The following is a 21,250-nucleotide window of genomic DNA, read 5'->3' as shown; positions in this document are numbered from 1 at the left end:
TCCCATCTCCTCCCTTCTCCCCATATCCCTTCATGCCCTGACCAATCAGGAATCTATCAACCTCTGCCTTAAATATACATAAAGACTTGGCAACTACAGCTGCCTGTGGCAAAGAATTCCACAGATTCACCACTCTCTAATGAAAGAAATTCCTCCTCATCTCTGTTCTAAAAGGACATCCTCTATTCTGAGGCTGATTCCTCTGGTCCTAAACTATCCCATCATAGGAAACACCCTTTCCACCTCCAGTTTATCAAGGTCTTTCACCATTCGATAGGTTTCAATGTCGTCATCCCTCACTCTCCTCAATTCCAGTGAATACTGGCCCGGAGCCACCAAATGCTCTTCATATGACAAGCAGTTCAATCCTTGTGGCATTATGGTCTTATAGGTTCACTGTGTTGTGTTGTGGCACCAGTACAGTGCAATACATTTTAAAAAATCACAAGTTCCAACAAGAAATATGAGAGATAAGCAAGTGGTGCAAAGAGAGCAAATTACTAGCATGGATAGAAGATTGGCCGACTGGCAGGAGGCAAGGAGTGGGAGTAAAGGGAGCCTTGTCTGGTTGGCTGTCAGTGTCTAGTGGCTTTGCGCAGGATTTGGTGTCGGGACCACTTATTTGCATGTTATATGTCAATGGTTTGGATGCTCGAATTGATGGCTTTGAGGCCAAGTTCATAGATAGGTGCAGGGGCAAGTAGTGTTTCTGTAGGACTTGGATAGATTGTGAAAATGGGCAAAGTGGCAGATGGAATGTAGTGTAGGGAAGTGCATGGTCATGCACTTTGGTAGAAGGAATAAAGATGTAGGCTATTTTCTAAATGGGGAGAAAATTCAGAAACCAGAGGTGCAAAGGGACTTGTGAGTCTTCATGCAAGGTTCCCTAGAAGTTAACTTGCAGGTTAAGTCCGTGGTCAGGAAGGCAAATACAATGTTAGCATTTATTTCAAGAGGACTAGAATATAGAAGTAAGGAAGTACTGTAATACTGAGGGCATTGGTCAGACTGCACTCAGTGAGCAGCTTTGGGCCCCTCATCTAAGAAACAATATACTGTATTAGAGAGAGTCCAGAGGGGGTTCACAAGACTGATCCTGGGAATGAAAGGATTAATGTATGAGGAGTTTTGAAGAATGAAAGATTATGGGGAGAAGTCAAGAAAATGGGGTAGAGAGAGATAATAAATCAGCTGTGAATGAATGGGCCACATTGCTTAATTCTGCTCCTATGGTCTTATGGCCTAAAATAGTGGGCTGGTGTTCATGGACTGTTCAAGTATCTGATGGCAGAGGGGGAGGAGCTGTTCCTGATGTGTTGAGTGTGTGAATTCAGGCTCCTGTACCTCCTTCACTGATGAATAGGGCATGTCCTGGTGGTGCAATATGGTGTTCATTTTCCAGGCTTCTGTGTATCACAATAAAAACAATGAGTTCAGCCTGATACGGTACTGTCATCACCATTCCTTGCTGAATAACTCTCCAACTCTAATTCCCTCTCCATCCCAACGTTATTGTTCTTATCATTGGAGAGCATTTTCCTGTTGGCTGAGGATAATTGTACAGTGTGATTGTCAGCAGGTTTTCCAACACAATGGAATAACTGTATCAACTATTTTTTTGTGCTTTCTGTCTGAAGTTATTTGTACCATCAGATTGTTATTAGTGGTTTGCTGCAGGAGTAGCTAACACACATAATGGTCAACTATCAGTTCAGTGTTTATGTTCACATCACCAATCCTGCAGTGAAACCTTCAGCTGTGAAAACAATCCTATTTAAAAGTGAAAATGCTGGAATTTACAGTGCAGCATTTGTGAATAGCAGTTTGCTGCTCAACCCCAAGGTTGTGTGTGTGATATGCAATGCTTTAGATTGTTTGAAACAATCCTTTTTAGAACATAAATCATAGAACAGTACAGCACAATACAGGCCCTCAGTCCCACAATGTGCCAGCCTTTTAACCAACTCTAAGATCAATCTCCCCCTTCCCTCCCACATAGACCTCCTCTTTTCTATCATCCATGTGACTGTCAAAGTTTCTTAAAAGAAAATTAATCTCAGAGTTGTGCATGGTGGCACATGTGTACTTTCATAATAAATTTACTTTGAACTTTGAACTTAAATTCTCTAATGTATCTGCCTCCACCACCACCCCGGCAGGACATTCCACACACCCACCACTCCCTGAACTTTCCTCTGATATCCTCCCTATACTTTCCTGCAACCACCTTAAAATGATGCCCCTTTATATTAACTATTTCCATCCTTGGTAAAAGTCTGTGACAATCCACACGATCTATGCCTCTTTTCATCTTGTATGACTCTATCAAGTCACCTCTCAACCTCTTTCATTCCAACTTGAAAGCAGATTTTCATCCGGGATTTTCTGATACACCAGTGATCAAAACCTCAGTGTAATCAGGATTGAAAATGTTCCAGTCAGAGTATCTGAGGCTTCACTAGACACCAGCAGGGACTGTATGAGTGAAAAGTCTTCCACTCGAGGAAACACTGGCATGTCAGTAAAGGAAGACAATAACAACCAAACTTCAGAAGTCTGAGAGGAGGGGATCTCACTCAGGTCCCTGTCCAATTAGAAAAAGGCAGTGGCAGATGAAGGCAGCGTAACTGAGCTTTGACCTACAGCCAATCCAGACATCGAAAGTCTGAGAGGAGGGGATCTCACTCAGGTCCCTGTCCAATTAGAAAAAGGCAGTGGCAGATGAAGGCAGCGTAACTGAGCTTTGACCTACAGCCAATCCAGACATCGAAAGTCTGAGAGGAGGGGATCTCACTCAGGTCCCTGTCCAATTAGAAAAAGGCAGTGGCAGATGAAGGCAGTGTAACTGAGCTTTGACCTGCAGCCAATCCAGACATCGAAAGTTTGAGAGGAGGGAATTTCACTCAGGTCCACCGCCTGAGTAGATAAAGGCAACAGCGGGTCACGGCAGCGTAATGAAGCTTTAACCAACAACCAATCAATATTTGCGATTGATGAGCAAAAGAAAATTAAAAGAAGACAGAAGGGAGCAGAGTGTCCATCTCTGCAGTCACAGTTGTCTGAGTAGACAGAGTCAGAGTAATGATCTTGAAGCATCAACTCTTCAAGGCTTCAGCGAAGAGAGGCTTCAGTGACAGAAAGCAAAGCGAAGCTTTTTTTCCCTTTTTCACATCCACTCAGTTAGCACTATACAGATGCCAGGCAGGATAGTGGAATGCACCTCTTGTGGGATGTGGGAGGACAGGGAGATCTCCATTTCATTTTTCAATCTTTTTTATTGATTTCCAAATAAAGAATATACAAATCGGAAGAGGAGTTTAACAAGTAGATAATATAAAAGACATATTAACAGCAATAGTAAAAACAAAAAGTATATAATATCAAAATCAAATAAGTAAAATATTATGCTGTTATATATACAATAGTAAAAAAAAACTACAATTCCTCATAACAATCATAAAAAAAAGATTGGAAATTTTATTGATAAAGAAAAAAAACCCACTAACTAAACTGAAACAAAAAACAAAAAAAAATGAAAGAGAAAAAAAAGGAAAGAAAAAGAAAGATTGGGCAGTCCAATTGAGGATAAAATTAGAAAAAACAGAGAGAGAAAAAAAAACACATCCTTCCAGTCATCTCCGAACCTTCATGGATAAGGATTTTCCCCAAAGAGAATTTTAAAAAGATAAATAAATAAAAATAAATTAAATCATGTGAAAATATTGAATAAAAGGTTGCCAGACTTGCTCAAAATTAAAGGATGTATCAAATGTCCGGCTTCTAATTTTCTCCAAGCTTAGACATGATATAATGGAGGAGAGCCAATAAAAAACAGTAGGTGTTAGATTCTTTCCAGTGTAGCAAAATAGCTCTCCTAGCCAGTAAAGTTGAAAATGCTATCGCATGTTGGGCAGAAGCAGACACTTTGCTTGCTTCCTCTGGAATAATCCCAAAAATTGCTGTAAGTGGATTAGGTTGAACATCCATATCTATAACTTTAGATAATATTCCAAACACATCCCTCCAAAAATTATTTAAACTTGCACATGACCAAAACGTATGAGTTAAAGTAGCCATTTCTGTGTTACATCTGTCACATATAGGGCTTATATTCGGAAAAATATGCGCCAATTTATCTTAGGACATATGGGCCCTCTGTACTGTCTTAAACTGAATTAAGATATGACATGCGCAGATAGATGAATTATTGACTAAATAATAAATTTTACTCCATTGATTATCTGAAAGTGAATGTTGAAGTTCTACTTCCCAGGTACGTTGAACCCTATCATTAGGTGACATGCAAGCATTCATTAACTGTTTATAAATGATAGCTATTAATTGTTTTTGAAAAGGTTTAAACTGAAAAATAACATAAGCCAAATTTGAAGAGCAGGCCAAGGGGTAATTCGGTAAAAAATCACGTAAGAAATTCCTAACCTGTAAATACCTGAAAAAATGTGTATTAGAGATATCATATTTATCCATTAACTGTGAAAAAGACATTAAACAGTCTTGTAAAAACAAATCTAAAAAAGTTTTAATTCCCTTAATTTTCCATGTTAAAAAAGCCTTATCCAAAGTTGATGGTTTAAAAAAGAAATTAGAATAAATATTACTAGAAAGTAAAAAATCATTTAATTCAAAAAATCTACAAAATTGAAACCAAATTTTTAAAGTATGTTTAACAATAGGGTTAAGAGCTTGTCTACCTATTCTGGAGAACGGAAAGGGAAGAGGAGCTCCTAATAAAGAAGCTAACAAAAACCCCATTACTGAATTTTCCTCCAGCTGTAACCATGAAGGGCGATCTTGGTCGTCTATATCATAAATCCAAAAAGTAATATAACGAATATTAATTGCCCAATAATAAAATGTAAAGTTTGGTAAGCCAGTCCTCCATCTTTTTTTGATTTTTGCAATAAAAGTTTATTCATTCTAGAGCTTTTATTATTCCAAACATAAGATAAAATCAAAGAATCTATTTTATCAAAAAATGTTTTTGGAACAAAAGAGGGAACTGCTTGAAATATATATAAAAAATTTGGTAGAATAACCATTTTTATAGCATTTATTCGGCCTGTTGAGTATATTCAACTAAAGGGAAAAAAATTATACCTATATAGGTCTTTAAAACTTTTTTGTAATTTTGACACCAAGGTAAGTAAAATGGTTTTTGGCAATATTAAAAGGTATTTGATCATAATAATCAGAATAATTATTAATAGGAAATAATTCACTTTTATGTAAATTAAGTTTATATCCAGAAAAAGTACCAAATTCCATAAATATACCTAGATAACATAGAAGGAATAGATTTCTTAGGATTTGAAATGTAAGCTAATAAATCATCCACGTTATAACAAAACCTTATGTAATTTATCCCCTCTCCTAATACCCTGCACAGAATTAGAATCCCTAAGAGCAATAGCAAGTGGTTCTAAAGCCAAATTAAATAATAAAGGACTGAGGGGACAACTCTGACGGGTACCTCTATATAATCTAAAATAAGGAGACTTTTGATTATTAGTTAAAACCGCAGCCACCGGGGCATGATAAATCAATTTAATCCAGGAGGTAAATCCTGGAGATCTCCAGTGTCCCTGAACACTACAACTGAGAGAAGTGCATTCAGCTGCAGCTTCTAACAAACTGCGTTCAGAAGTTGGAGCTGGAACTGGATGTACTCTGGGTCATTCAGGAGGCCGAGGGGGTGATAGATAGGACACATAGAGAGGTAGTTACACCCAAAGTACAGGACACAGGAAACCAGGTGACAGTCAGGAAGGGAAAGAGGTGAAGGATCCAGTGCAGGTTACCCCTGTGGCCACCCCTTCAACAACAGGTATGTCATATGTCAATTTGGATACCGTTGGTGGTGGGGTGGGGCGTTGATCTAACAGTAAGTGGCTGGGTCTCTGGCAGTGAGTCTACCTCTTAAAAGGGAAGGGGGGAGAAGAGGCACGCTGTGATGACAGGGGATTTGTTAGTTAAGTGAACGGACAGGAGGTTCTGTGGGCAAGAGTGAGATTCCCAGATGGTATGTTGCCTCCAGGGGTTCCGGGGTCTAGGACATCTCAGATTCAGTCCCCAGCATTCTTAGTTGGGAGGGTGAACAACCAGAGGTCGTGGTTCATGTGGGTACCATTGATATGGGTAGGATGAATGACGAGGTTCTACATAAGGAAGCTGATAAGGAAGGCGGGCTCTGTCGTGGGCAAAGTACTGGAGAGTTTAACATCGGTAGCTGAGCGAAGGGCGCTGAGTAGGCTACGGTCAATTATGGAAAACCCTGAACATCCTCTACATAGCACCATCCAGAGACAGAGAAGCAGTTTCAGCGACAGGTTACTGTCGATGCAATGCTCCTCAGACAGGATGAAGAGGTCAATACTCCCCAATGCCATTAGGCTTTACAATTCAACTGCCAGGACTTAAGAACTTTTTTTTTAAAGCTATTATTAATGCTTTTTGAGTTAGTGATTTAGATGCATATCATATTATTACTGAGTTAAGTATTGTATGTAATGAGTTTTTGCTACAACAAGTGTATGGGACATTGGAAAAAATGTTGAATTTCCCCATGGGGATGAATAAAGTATCTATCTATCTATCTATCTATCTATCTATCTATCTATCTATCTATCTATCTATCTATCTATCTATCTATCTATCTATCTATCTATCTATCTATCATAGGGAGTTCAGGGTGTTAGGTGCTAAGTTAAAAGGCAGGACCTCCAGGGTTGTGATAGCTGGATTGTTACCCATGTCACGTGCTAGTGAGGCCAGAACTAGGAAGGTTATATAGTTAAACATGTGGCCAAGGAATTGGTGTAGGAGGGAGGGCATAAGATTTCTGGATCATTGGGCTCTCTTCCAGGGAAGGTGGGATCTGTACAGAAGGGACAGTTTGCACCTGAACTGGAGGGGGACTGATATCCTAACAGGAAAGTTTGTTAATGCTGCAGGTGAGGTTTAAACTAGAGTTGCAGGGGGATGGGAACCAGAGTGCCAGAACAGTTAGCGGAGAGGTTGTGGAGACAGATGTTGGTAAGATCTCAGACAAAGTCAGCAATCAAAAGGTTGAGCATGGTGCGACTAGTGTCCCGAGCTGGGTGTATTTCAATGCAGGAAGTATCGTAGGAAAGGTGGATGAGCTCAGAGCATGGATCAACTCCTGGAACTTCCCACGTATTGACTGGAATCCAATACTGTAAAATGACTAGATGGAATAAAGTTTGTCAAATGTGTTCAGGAAAGGTTCCATCATCAGTACGTAGAATTCCCAACCAGAGAGTGTGTGATACTGGATCTGCTGTTAGGGAATGGGACAGGGCAGGTGACAGAGCTTGTGTAGGGGACACTTTTATTTCAGTGATCACAATGCCACTAGTTTCAAAGTAAGTATGCAAAAGATAGGTCTGGTCCAGTTAAGATTCCAAATTTGAGAAAGGCCAATTTTGATGGTATCAGAAATGATCTGGCAAGTGTGAATTGCGACAGGCTGTCTTCTGGCAAAGGTGTACTTGGTAGGTGGGAGGCCTTCAAAAATGAAATTTTGAGAGTACAAAATTTGCATGTGCCTGTCAGGTAAAGAGGGTAAAGGTAAAGATGATAAGTGCAGGGAACCTTGGTTTTCAAGAGATATTGTGGTCCTGGTTAAGAAAAAAGGAGGTGAATAGGAGGAAAGGACAAGTAGGAACAAATAAGGTGCTAATGGAGTTTAAGAAGCACAAGAAAACACTTAAGAAAGAAATCAGGAAGGCTAAAAGAAGGCATGAAAGAAGATCAAGCTGACAAGGTGAAGGAGAATCCTAAAGGATTCTACAGATATGTTAAGAGTAAAAGGATTGCAAAGGACAAAATTGGTCATCTGGAAGATCAGAATGGTAATCCATGTGTGGAGACAAAACAGATGGGGGAGTCGTAAGTACATTCATTGCATCTGGATTTACTCAGGAATCTATAGAACTGAGGCAAAGTGGCATCTCCTTCATGGACCCTGTACAGATTCCAGAGGAGGAAGTGTTTGCTACCTTGAGGCAAATCAGGATGGATGTATCCCCAGGGCCTGACCAGGTGTTCCCTCAAACCCTACGGGAGGCAATTGCAGGAATTGCCAGGGCCCTAGCAGAGATATTTAAACCATCCTCAGTGACAGGAGAGGTACCAGAGGCTGGAGGATAGCTAATGTTGTTCTGCTGTTAAAAAATAGTCTGTAAACAGAAACCAGGTAACTATAGGCCAGTGAGTCTGACATCAGTTGTGGGTAAGTCATTGGAAGGTATTCTAAGCACTTGGATAGACATGGACTGATCAAGGATAGTCAGCATGGCTTCATGCGTGGTAAGTCTTGTCGAACCAGTGTTGGAGAGCTTTTCAAGGAAGTTAGCAGGAAAGTGGATGAAGGCAAGACAGTGGATGCTGTCTACATGGACTTTAGCAAGACATTTGACAAGGTCCCGGGTGGGAGGCTGGTCCAGAAGGTTCAGTCACTCAGCATTCAGGATGAGGTAGTAAATTGGATGAGACATTGGCTTTGTGAGGGTAATCAGAGAGTGGTAGTAGAAGGGTGCCACTCAGAATGGCGGCCTCTGACTAGTGGTTTGCCTCAGGGATCAGTGCTGGGTCCTTTATTGTTTGTCATCTATATCAATGATATGGACGATAATGTTGTTAACTGGATCAGCAAATTTGCAGATGACACCGAGATTAGGGGTGTAGTAGACAGTAAGGAAGACCATCCTGGCTCGCAGAAAGATGTGCATTAAGACAGACAAGTATGAGGTTTTGCACTTTAGTAGGACCAACAGAGTAAGTCTTACACAGTGAACATTAGGGCACTGAGGAGTGTGATAGATCATAGGGAACTGGAAGTGCAGATCCATAATTTGCTGAAGTTGGCATCTCAGGTAGAGAGGGTTGTAAAGAAAGCTTTTGGCACGTTGGCCTTCATAAATCAATCTATTGAGTACAGAAGATGGGGTGTTCTGTTGGAGTTGTATAAGACATTACTGAGGCCTAATTTGGAGTATTGTATGCAGTTTTGGTCATCTACCTACAGGGAAGATGTAAACAAGGTTGAGAGTACAGAGAAAATTTACAAGGATGTTAGACGGTCTGGAGAACCTTCAGCGGTTTGAACAGGGCACGACTGTGCAAGCACTTGGAGGTCGACCAGTGAGAACAGTGGGAAGAGTTTAAAAGGAAGTCAGATTTACAAAGTGGGCGTTGGAGGAGCGGGTGACAGAGTAGTGGGAGACAGAGTAGGAAGGCTTTGGCTTAACGGGGTTTAGGCGATAAGGGGTTGAGGCCAGGTAGGTTATCTGTTTAAAATAAAGACAGAAAGTATGTGTGTGAGGCCGGTTTTCTGCACTCGGTGACAGATGTGGGAGGTCCTGGAGACTCCCGGCCTCCCGGATGGCCACATCTGCACCCGGTGTGTCGAGCTGCAGCTCCTTGGGGACTGTGTTAGGGAACTGGAGATGCAGCTCGATGACCTGCGTCTGGTCAGGGAGAGTGAGGAGGTGATAGAGAGGAGTTATAGGCAGGTAGTCACCCCGGGATGACAGGAGACAGAGAAGTGAGTAACAGTCAGGAGAGGGAAGGGCAAGAAGCAGGTACTAGAGAGTACCCCAGTGGCTGTGCCCCCCCCCCGTAACAATAAGTATTCCTGCTTGAGCACTGTTGGGGGGAATGGACTAGCCAGGGGAAGCAATAGTGGCTGCGTCTCTGGCACAGAGTCTGACCCTGTGGCTCAGAAGGGTAGGGAAAGGAAGAGGATGGCAGCAGTGATAGGGGACTCTATAGTTAGGGGGTCAGATAGGCAGGAAAGAAATGCAGATGGTAGTTTGCCTCCCAGGTGCCAGGGTCTGGGATGTTTTTGATCGCGTCCACGATATCCTGAAGTGGGAAGGAGAACAGCCAGAGGTCGTGGTACATATTGGTACCAACGACATAGGAAGGAAAAGGGAGGAGGTCCTGAAAACAGACTGTGGGGAGTGGAAAGAAATTGAGAAGCAGGACCCCGAAGGTAGTTATCTTGGGATTGCTGCCTGTGCCACGCGACAGTGAGAATAGGAATGGAGTGAGGTGGAGGATAAATACGTGGCTGAGGGATTGGAGCAGGGGACAGGGATTCAGATTTCTCGATCACTGGGACCTCTTCTGGGGCAGGTGTGACCTGTACAAAAAGGACGGGTTACACTTGAATCCAGGGGGAACAATATCCTGGTGGGGAGGTTTTCTAAGGTTATCGGCGAGTGTTTAAACTAGAATTGTTGGGGGTTGGAACTGAAATGAAGAGACGGAGGAAGAGGCAGTTGACTCACAAATAGAGAAAGTTTGGAGATAGCGTGAGAGGGAGGATAGGCAGGTGATAGAGAAGGGACGTGCTCAGACCGATGGTTTGAGATGTGTCTATTTTAATTCAAGGAATATTATGAATTAAGCAGATGAGTTTAGAGCGTGGATCAGCACTTGGAGCTATGATGTTGTGGCCATTACAGAGACCTGGATGGTGCATGGGGCAGGAATGGCTACTTCAAGTGCCAGACTTTAGATGTTTCAGAAAGGACAGGGAGGGAGGTAAAAGAGGTGGGGGTGTGGCACTGTTCATCAGAGATAGTGTCACAGCTTCAGAAAAGGAGGAAGTCATGGAGGGTTTGTCTACGGAGTCTTTGTGGGTGGAAGTTAGGAATATAACCATATAACAATTACAGCACGGAAACAGGCCATCTCGGCCCTTCTAGTCCGTGCTGAACGCTTATTCTCACCTAGTCCCACTGGCCCGCACTCAGCCCATAACCCTCCATTCCTTTCCTGTCCATATACCTATCCAATTTTACTTTAAATGACAATACTGAACCTGCCTCTACCACTTCTACTGGAAGCTCGTTCCACACAGCTACCACTCTCTGAGTAAAGAAATTCCCCCTCGTGTTACCCTTAAACTTTTGCCCCCTAACTCTCAACTCATGTCCTCTTGTTTGAATCTCCCCTACTCTCAATGGAAAAAGCCTATCCATGTCAACTCTATCTATACCCCTCATAATTTTAAATACCTCTATCAAGTCCCCCCTCAACCTTCTATGCTCCAAAGAATAAAGACTTAACTTGTTCAACCTTTCCTTGTAACTTAGGTGCTGAAACTCAGGTAACATTCTAGTAAATCTTCTCTGTACTCTCTCTATTTTGTTGATACCCTTCCTATAATTCGGTGACCAGAACTGTACACAATACTCCAACTCCGGCCTCACCAATGCCTTGTACAATTTTAACATTACATCCCAACTCCTATACTCAATGCCCTGATTTATAAAGGCCAGCATACCAAAAGCTTTCTTCACCACACTATCCACATGAGATTCCACCTTCAGGGAACTATGCACCATTAGGAAGGGGTCAATAATAGCACTGAGTGTTTTTTATAGACCGCCCAGTAGTAACAGGGACATCAATGAACAGATAAGGAGACAGATTCTGGAAAGGAATAATCAAAACAGGGTTGTTGTGGTGGGAGATTTTAATTTCCCAAATATTGATTGGCATCTCCCTAGAGTGACGGATTTAGATGGGGTGGAGTTTGTTAGGTTGTTCAGGAAGGTTAAATGACACAGTATGCAGATGAGCCTACAAGAGGAGAGGCTGTACTTGATCTGGTATTGAGAAATGAACCTGGTCAGGTGTCAGATCTCTCAGAGGGAGAGCATTTTGGAGATAGTGATCACAATTCTATCTCCTTTACCATAGCATTGGAGAGGAATAGGAACAGACAAGTTAGGGAAACGTGTAATTGGAATAAGGGGAAATATGAATCTATCAGGCAGGAACTTGAAAGCATAAATTAGAAACAGATGTTCTCAGGGAAATAGATAGATAAATAGATAGATAGATAGATAGATAGATAGATAGATAGATAGATAGATACTTTATTCATCCCCATGGGGAAATTCAACTTTTTTCCGATGTCCCATACACTTGTTGTAGCAAAACTAATTACATACAATACTTAACTCAGTAAAAAATATGATATGCATCTAAATCACTATCTCAAAAAGCATTAATAATAGCTTTTAAAAAGTTCTTAAGTCCTGGCGGTAGAATTGTAAAGCCTAATGGCATTGGGGAGTATTGACCTCTTCATCCTGTCTGAGGAGCATTGCATCGATAGTAACCTGTCACTGAAACTGCTTCTCTGTCTCTGGATGGTGCTATGTAGAGGATGTTCAGAGTTATCCATAATTGACCGTAGCCTACTCAGCGCCCTTCGCTCAGCTACCGATGTTAAACTCTCCAGTACTTTGCCCACGACAGAGCCCGCCTTCCTTACCAGCTTATTAAGACGTGAGGCGTCCCTCTTCTTAATGCTTCCTCCCCAACACGCCACCACAAAGAAGAGGGCGCTCTCCACAACTGACCTATAGAACATCTTCAGCATCTCACTACAGACATTGAATGACGCCAACCTTCTAAGGAAGTACAGTCGACTCTGTGCCTTCCTGCACAAGGCATCTGTGTTGGCAGTCCAGTCTAGCTTCTCGTCTAATTGTACTCCCAGATACTTGTAGGTCTTAACCTGCTCCACACATTCTCCATTAATGATCACTGGCTCCATATGAGGCCTAGATCTCCTAAAGTCCACCACCATCTCCTTGGTCTTGGTGATATTGAGACGCAGGTAGTTTGAGTTGCACCATATCACAAAGTCCTGTATCAGTTTCCTATACTCCTCCTCCTGTCCATTCCTGACACACCCCACTATGGCCGTGTCATCAGCGAACTTCTGCCCATGGCAGGACTCCGAGTTATATTGGAAGTCTGATGTGTACAGGGTGAACAGGACCGGAGAGAGTACGGTTCCCTGCGGCGCCCCTGTGCTGCTGACCACCGTGTCAGACCTACAGTCTCCCAACCGCACATACTGAGGTCTATCTGTCAAGTAGTCCACTATCCAATCCACCATGTGAGAGTCTACTCCCATCTCCGTTAGTTTGTGCCTTAAGATCTTGGGCTGGATGGTGTTAAAGGCACTAGAGAAGTCAAGGAATGTAATCCTCACAGCACAACTGACCCCATCTAGGTGAGAGAGTGATTTGTGCAGCAAATACGTGATAGCATCCTCCACTCCCACCTTCTCCTTATAAGCAAACTGAAGAGGATCCTGGGCGTGCCTGGTTTGTGGCCTCAGATTCTGTATTATCAGCCGCTCCATGGTCTTCATCACGTGCGACGTCAAGGCAACAGGTCTGAAGTCATTCAACTCCTTTGGTTGTGGTTTCTTCGGTACCGGGAAAATACAGGATGTTTTCCACTGTCTGGGTGCTCTTCTCTGCTCCAGGCTCATGTTGAAGATGCGCTGTAGTGGTTCTCCCAGCTCAGTCGCACAGGCCCTCAGTAATCGTGGGGAAACTCCATCCGGTCCAGCCGCCTTGCTGGTACAGATCTTCCTCAGTTGACCTTCCACCTGTGCAGCCGTAATCCTGGGCGTGGGCAAGGTCTCCTGTGAGTGGCTATTTTCCTGTGAGGGAAGTAAGCCTGGTGTGGATTTCTGCGGTGAGGATGAGATTGAGCTGTCGAACCTGTTGAAGAAGTTGTTCAGCTGGTTCGCTTTCTCCACATCTCCACTTATGTTCGCCCCCCGCTTTGCACCGCATCCGGTGATGATCTTCATCCCATCCCACACCTCCTTCATGCTTTTTTTCTGCAGCTTTTGTTCTAGCTTCCTCCTATATTGCTCCTTTGCCCCCCTTATCTGTACTCTGAGTTCCTTCTGAACTCTTTTAAGCTCCAACTGATCACCATCTTTAAAGGCCCTCTTCTTCTGGTTTAGGAGGCCTTTGATGTGACTAGTGATCCAGGGCTTATTATTGGGATAGCAGCGAACAGTTCTAACAGGGACAACTGCATCCACACAAAAGTTAATATAGTCCGTTGTGCATTCAGTGACCTCCTCAACGCCCCCACAGAGCCCCCCTTGCAGTACATCCCAGTTAGTAGTACCGAAGCAGTCTCTCAGGGCCTGTTCAGCTTCAGGAGTCCACTTCCTGAAAGAGCGTGTGGTAGTGGGATGCCTCATCACAATTGATTTATATCTGGGCTGTAACAAAACCAGGTTGTGATCAGCTTTCCCCAATGAAGGCAGTGGGGATGCACTATATGCCTCCTCTACGTTTGCATACAGTAGGTCAATAGTCCTATTACCCCTGGTGTAGCAATCCACGTACTGGGAGAAAGCAGGTAGTGTCTTGTCCAAAGTCACATGGTTGAAGTCCCCTGTAATTATCACCAGTGCCTCAGGGTGCTGTGTCTGAAGCCTAGCAACAGCGGAGCTGATGACGTCACACGCTACCGTTGCGTCGGCACGCGGCGGGACATACACATTCACCACAATGACGCTTGCGAATTCTCGAGGCAGGTAATATGGCCTCATACTCACGGCGATCAGCTCAATATCTCTTTCACAAACGGAGATCTTTGTACTCACATGCCCATCTTTCGTTAATGTAGACAGTGAGTCCCCCTCCTTTCTTCTTCCCACACTTTTTGGCATCTCTGTCAAATCTTACCGTAGTAAAACCAGGTAATTCTACATTTACATCCGGGATGTTAGCCGTCAGCCGTGTTTCGGAAATGTACGGAAGAAATGTGGCAAATGTTCAGGGGATATTTGCGTGGGGTTCTGAGTAGGTACGTTCCAATGAGACATGGAAAGGATGGTAGGGCACAAGATCTGTGGTGTACAAAGGCTGTTGTAAATCTAGTCAAGAAGAAAAGAAGAGCTTACAAAAGGTTCAAAAAACTAGGGAATGATAGGAATCTAGAATATTATAAGGCTTACAGGAAGGAGCTTAAGAATGAAATTCAGAGAGCCAGAAGGGGCAAAGAGAAGGCCTTGGCGGACAGGATTAAGGAAATCTCCAAGACATCCTACAAGTATGTGAAGAGCAAGAGGATAAGACATGAGCGAATAGGACCAATCAAGTGTGACAGTGGGAAAGTATGTATGGAACCGGAGGATATAGCAGAGGTACTTAATGAATACTTTGCTTCAGTATTCACTACGGAAAAGGATCTATATGATTGTAATGATGACTGGAAGTGGACTGAAAAGCTTGAGCATGTAGATATTAAGAAAGAGGATGTGCTGGAGCCTTTGGAAAGCATCAAGTTGGATAAGTCACCAGGACCAGACAGTATGTACCCCAGGCTGCTGTGGGAGGCGAGGGAGGAGATTGCTGAGCCTCCAGCAATGATCGTTGCATTTTCATTGAGGGCGGGAAAGGTTCTGGAGGATTGGAGGGTTGCGGATGTTGTTCCCTTATTCAAGAAAGGGAGTAGAGATAGACCAGAAAATTATAGACCAGCGAGTCTTACTTCAGTGGTTGGTAAGTTGATGGAGAGGATCCTGAGAGGCAGGATTTATGAACATTTGGAGAGGTGTAATATGATTAGGAATAGACAGCATGGCTTTGTGAAAGGCAGGTCGTGCCTTACGAACCTGATTGAATTTTCTGAGGATGTAACTAAACACATTGATGAAGGTAGAGCAGTAGATGTAGTGTATATAGATTTCAGCTAGGCATTTGATAAGGTACCCCATGCAAGGCTTATTGAGAAAGTAAGGAGGCATGGATGCAAGAGGACATTGCTTTGTGGATCCAGAACCAGCTAGCCCACAGAAGGCAAAGAGTGGTTGTAGATGGGTCGTATTCTGCATGGAGGCCGTTAGCAGTGGAGTGCCTCAGGGATCTGCTGAGTCCCTCCAGTGTTTTGTGTGTCATGTATTTAATAGGCATATATATAATCTTCATGTAACTCAGTTTTTTTCTCTATATTTATTTATCATGTATTTTATTGTACTGCTGCCATTAATTTATCAAATTTCATGACATACCGGTGATAAAACTGATTCTGATTCGAATTCCATGACCATGATTATTCTTGGCAGATTTATCTGCAGAAGTGGTTTGCCATTGCCTTCTTCTGGGCAGTGTCTTTACAAGATCAGTGACACCAGCTATTATCAATGCTGTTCAGAGATTATCATGCCTATCGTCAATGGTTGCATAACCAGGACTTGTGATATCCACCAGCTGTTCATACCACCATCCAGCACCTGCTGCCGTAGCTTCACATGACTTTGATTGGGTGGTTAATCTGGTGCTACACCTTGCCCAAGGGTGACCTGCAGGCTAGTGGGGTGTTGGAGTGCCTTGTACCCCCTTTGGTAGAGACGTATCTCCACCCCACCACCACAATTAGTATATATCACTGATGACAAGTGTATTTAAATCCACACAGCTGCGTTTAGAAGCAAATGTTAAATAGAAATGTGTCATTGTTGACAAGTTTACATTGAATATTACAAAGTTAGACCAACAAGGCATAGAGCAAACTCAACTTTGCAGTGTTGTGGTACCACTCTGTTAGGGAAGCTTTGCCAAGGTCTACCAAAATAAAAACATTTTACAAAGTGATCTTCTTAAATTTTCCTTCACACATGCAGATTCCTTTCTGGACTCAGTGACATGGCATCCAAGGCTTGCTGCCAAGCATTCCATCTGTGCCTCTACTAAAGGTCCAACTGGTGTTTTATTTTTATTTGTTTTGGTGGCAAGCCAAATATTGTCTCCCACTGCCAAATGTAGAATTAATCCACATTTTTTTCTCCGTTCCTACACAGTTCTTTTTCCTCAGGAGTTTATCCTTCACAATATCAAAGTAATGTACATGCACGAAAGCCAAACTGCTCCTCCATTCGGTGCAGAGAAGTGTAGGTGGACTTTCAGACATGGGCTGAGAAAAGGCAAAGTTCTTGTTCAAAAGGCCACTTCTTGTTCCCATTCCGATATGTCTATCCTCTTCTGGTGCGATGAGGCCACACTCAGGTTGGAGGAACAACACCTTGTATTCCATCTGGGTAGCCTCCAACCTAATGGCATGAACATCAATTTCTCAAATTTCTGGTAATGCCCCCCACTTCGCCATTCCCCATCCCCTTTTCCCTCCCTCACCTTATCTCCTTGCCCACCCGTCACCTCCCTCTGGTGCTCCTCCCCCCTTCTCCCCCCTTTTCTTTTTTCCATGCACTTCTGCCCTCTCCTATCGCACTCCCCCCTTCTCCAGCCCAGTATCTCTTTCCCCAAGCAACTTCCCAGCTCTTTACTTCATCCCTACCCCTCTCGGCTTCACCTATCACCTTGTGTTTCTCTCTCTCCTCCCATCATTTTTAAATCTACTCCTTATCTTTTTATCTTCAGTCCTGCTGAAGGGTCTCAGCCCAAAACTTTGACTCTACCCTTTTCAATAGATGCTGCCTGGCCTGCTGAGTTCCTCCAGTATTCTCTGTGTGTTGCTAATCCTTAATTTTTATCTTTGCATGTTAGTACAGCACCAAGAAACTTTGGCATTCAAAGGAGTTCTGTGCTAGTCAACGTTCAAGATATGATTGTTTAATGCAATTTCCAGTACACAAGCGTAAAGGAGAATAAAATAATTGTTACTCTGGATCCAATAGAGCACAAAAAAAACACAATAAGATAAAGAACACAATAATAATAATTTAAAAAGCACAATAAATATAAATAAATAAGATAGTTGCATCAGTAAATATATGTGTCAGCTGAGCTAATCTCTCCTGGGCCTCTTCCAGTGATTCAAGTTGCTGTTCATATCCTTACTGTGTTATTCAAAGAACACTGAATTTTTTTTAGCATTTTGCCTTCTTTCTTCTTTTGCTGAATTGCTTTATTCAACTCGTGTGCAACATTTGGGATTGATAGCCCTGGATTACGTTCCCGTGGAAGTAAAAGGTAGAGCCTGCTCATGGCTACATGTAAGGGTGAAGTTGGTCCATGGAAAACACGCGTGTCAGCGGTGCAGAGTGATGGTATACTCACATGTGTCCAAAGACAAAGGCTTTACAGCACATCTTGGCAGAGGGAGCCATCATGGGCACTGGACTCCACATCATCTTCAAAAGGTGGTGCCTCAAAAAGGTGGCACTCATCATTTACAACCCCCATCACCCTGGACACACCTACCATCTTCTCATTGCTGTCATCAAGCAGGAGGTAGAGGAGCCTGAACACACATTCAGTCTTTCAGGGACAGATTCTTCCCCTCCACCATCAGATCTCCCTGGAGCATAGAAGAATGAGGGGAGATTTGATAGAGGTATATAAAATTATGATGGGTATAGATAGAGTGAATGCACTGAGGTTAGGGGAGAAAAAAAACAGAGAACATGGATTAAGGGTGAAGGGGGAAAGTTTAAAGGGAACATTGGGGGGGGATTCTTCAGACAGAAAGTGGTGGGAGTGTAGAATGAGCTGCCAGTTGAAGTGGTAAATGTGGGCTCACTTTTAACATTTAAGAAAAACTTGGCCAGGTACATGGGTGAGAGGTGTATGGAGGGATATGGTTCAGGTGCAGGTCAGTGGGACTAGGCAGAAAAATGGTTCAGCACAGCCAAGAAAGGCCAAAAGGCCTGTTTCTGTGCTGTAATGTTCTATAGTTCTAAAAGCTTGTCTTGCATACTGTTGGTGCAACTTAGCTCAGATCATCACACAGTGCGACGAAGCAGAATCAAGTCTAACAGCCACAGAGAAAGTGCAGTGCAGGTAGACAATAAGGTACAAGATCATAACTGATCATAAACACAAGAGATCTGGCAGATGTTGAAAAACCAGAACAACACACACAAAATGCTGGAGGAACTCAGCAGGACAGGCAGCATCTATGGAGAGGAATCAAGTGTCTTGAACATTGAACATATTGTCAAATTTGTGCTACTGTTTCCTCTGTGATCTTATGTAATTTCTTTTGCTTACAGACAAGACAAGTTGAAGATTCACATGCGGAAGCATACAGGGGAGAGACCCTACACGTGTATTCACTGCAGTTCCAGATTTGTGCACAATTATGACCTAAAGAACCACATGCGGATACACACAGGAGTCCGTCCTTACCAATGTGTCCACTGCTTCAAGAGCTTCACCCGCTCTGACCACCTGCACAGACACATCAAGAGGCTGAGCTGTCGCCTGCCGCGGCCTCGCCGGGGCCGTAAACCTGCTGCCTGGCGCTCCGGCAGCCTTCTGTACCCACAGGGTGGCCCATCTCAAGGCACAACCTCCAACGAAAATGGCAGCAACATTCTGCCGAAAGAAGAAGACAGAATTCCAAAGGCAAGCACAAGGGAACTGGACAATACTGAGAAGCACTTTAGTGGAGATTCTCAAAATTCCCAGATCTTTATCGGCAAAACAGCAACAACGGAAAGTGAAAGCCTCATGTCAAACATGTTAAATGGGAACCATGTTGTAGAGGAAAGGGACAGAAACCTATTCACCTTTAGCTTGACTCACAGTAATACGTTCCCTCACCTGTCCAGACAGATTTACTCGACAAGTGACCCATGGGGTGTGCAGTTTAACCCTGCTGCCTCTATTCAGGAGACTAGTAAGTAAAGAATCAGATGATCAGATTTAGAATTATTGAAATTAATGCAGAACTGACATTTCAACTGTAAATTAATATGAAACAAAAATGGACAATACATTTAAATTTATATGTGTAAGATGTCTTTAAAGAATGATTTTACAGACCATTGAATGATCTTCAAGTTGATCTATTATATAATTGTATTTAAACAAAAAGATCCAAAGAAATTGAATACTGGAGCTACATGAACGTGAAACTGCTTTCTCTCTGCTGATGTTTTGTGGGAGCAGTGTTGTCATTATTTTTGTAATGTTCTGTTCTTTTTGTGAACCCTCTTTCTCATCCATAACTCCAACGAGTTTACCAAGGCATTAAAAAGAAACGTTAATATTGGCTTATCCATTGATGCAGAATACCGTGGATTCCTGTTCATTGGGACACACTGAGACGAGTACATTTTGGCCCAATTAAACAGCTACCCCTATCAGCTGAGGTTTTATGGAAATCATTAAAAAGGTATAAAAAAGATAAACCACCAATAAACTGAGTAACAAATTATGTATTTAAATAGAATACAGAACAAATTAGAACATTACCAATACTACTATAGTAGCACAAAACTATGTATTAGTTCGTAATAGTTATCGATGGAGGAATTCATCCTCTGTGTGCTGCCATGTTCTTTTAATTGACTGTAAATGAACAAAATCAGCGAAGACACCTAGTGCAGATGATAGACAGCCTTTATAGAATGGTATTGATGATTGCATCCTTCAAATCCTCATTTTCATTGAAACATTCAAGATGATTGTCGATACCTTCAAATTCTTCGCAGTTCATCTCTGAGCCTCAGTGCTTGAACCCAATTAAGCAAAACAGATCTGAATTGTCTTACTACTTATTTCTTGCTAACTAGCAGTGACAAAAATGATTGCTTCTTGAATACAAACACACACAAATAACACGACTAAAAAACTTTTTTCTAAGCACAGTATAGCATCTAACAGCCACGCAACTGACACTTGTTAAAAAATGTTTGGCAACAGCCTCCTGTCTCAATTCAGCAGCATACTGTCCCAAATAAACAAAAGGAATTCCAGCAACTTTCTTGAATAGTTTTTGTTCTTTAAGAGTTGCCCCAAAAAGTCGCTGTCCCAATTAACTGATGGACCAATTAACTGGAATCCATTGTATCAAAGGTTTCTCAGCTGTATATCATTGCTAAAGTTGCTGCATCTGTATTTAGTTTTATTTATTTCACTAAGTTGCTTTCAGTTAATTAAGATTTAGATTATTTCTGAATACTATAAAATCATTAAAAGTTCTTCATTTGCTGTAGAATACATTATATAATTATATGTAGAATACATTGTGTGAAGACAGTCTCTATATTCCAAAGAAGGGAAAATAGCAGCAGGATCTGGAATGTCTTCAGTTAGAGGTTTTTTAGGAGTCAAAATTGCAGAGTGCATGAGGAGGTCCTCCATCAGTCAGGGTCAATCATGGATGATGCATGCCAGTTGTCTACGTTCAGTACTCAAGCCAGAGTGGTGTTATATGGAGAGCAAGCTGTTGCCCATGGTGCCTCCTCCACACAGCTAATAAATCCACAGGAATGGCGGAGACTAATACAGTTTGGTACATGTAACATCACAGGAGTTGCCTGTCAGCATTGAACTCAATGTAGGACTGCTTTAGGGACTCCAGTTCCAGATTTTTCCTCAGGGTTTATTCCTGAAGCCTTCCCCAGGAGTGGGTATAGCCACAAGCCAGCAGAGATTTCAGATCAGAGGTGAGCTGC

The 21,250-nt window shown here is 42.6% G+C and overlaps 1 protein-coding gene across 3 annotated transcripts in view; it reads left to right on the top strand.

The window, feature by feature from the left end:
• zbtb7c (zinc finger and BTB domain containing 7C) overlaps positions 1–20,751 on the top strand; it is a 320,643-nt gene extending 299,892 nt beyond the window's left edge. For all 3 annotated transcript variants that reach the window (XM_073064055.1, XM_073064054.1, XM_073064056.1), the window contains one exon: positions 18,839–20,751. In XM_073064055.1, coding sequence (XP_072920156.1) covers positions 18,839–19,475 — 637 coding nt within the window. In that variant the 3' untranslated portion in view covers positions 19,476–20,751. The remainder of the gene's footprint in view (positions 1–18,838) is intronic.
• Positions 20,752–21,250: the final 499 nt, after the last annotated feature.

The sequence above is a fragment of the Hemitrygon akajei genome, chromosome 13, assembly GCF_048418815.1.
Source record: "Hemitrygon akajei chromosome 13, sHemAka1.3, whole genome shotgun sequence".
In the NCBI taxonomy this organism is placed as follows: domain Eukaryota; kingdom Metazoa; phylum Chordata; class Chondrichthyes; order Myliobatiformes; family Dasyatidae; genus Hemitrygon; species Hemitrygon akajei.
Note: the sequence above shows the minus strand (reverse complement) of the source record. Positions and strands in the feature narration are given on the sequence as shown.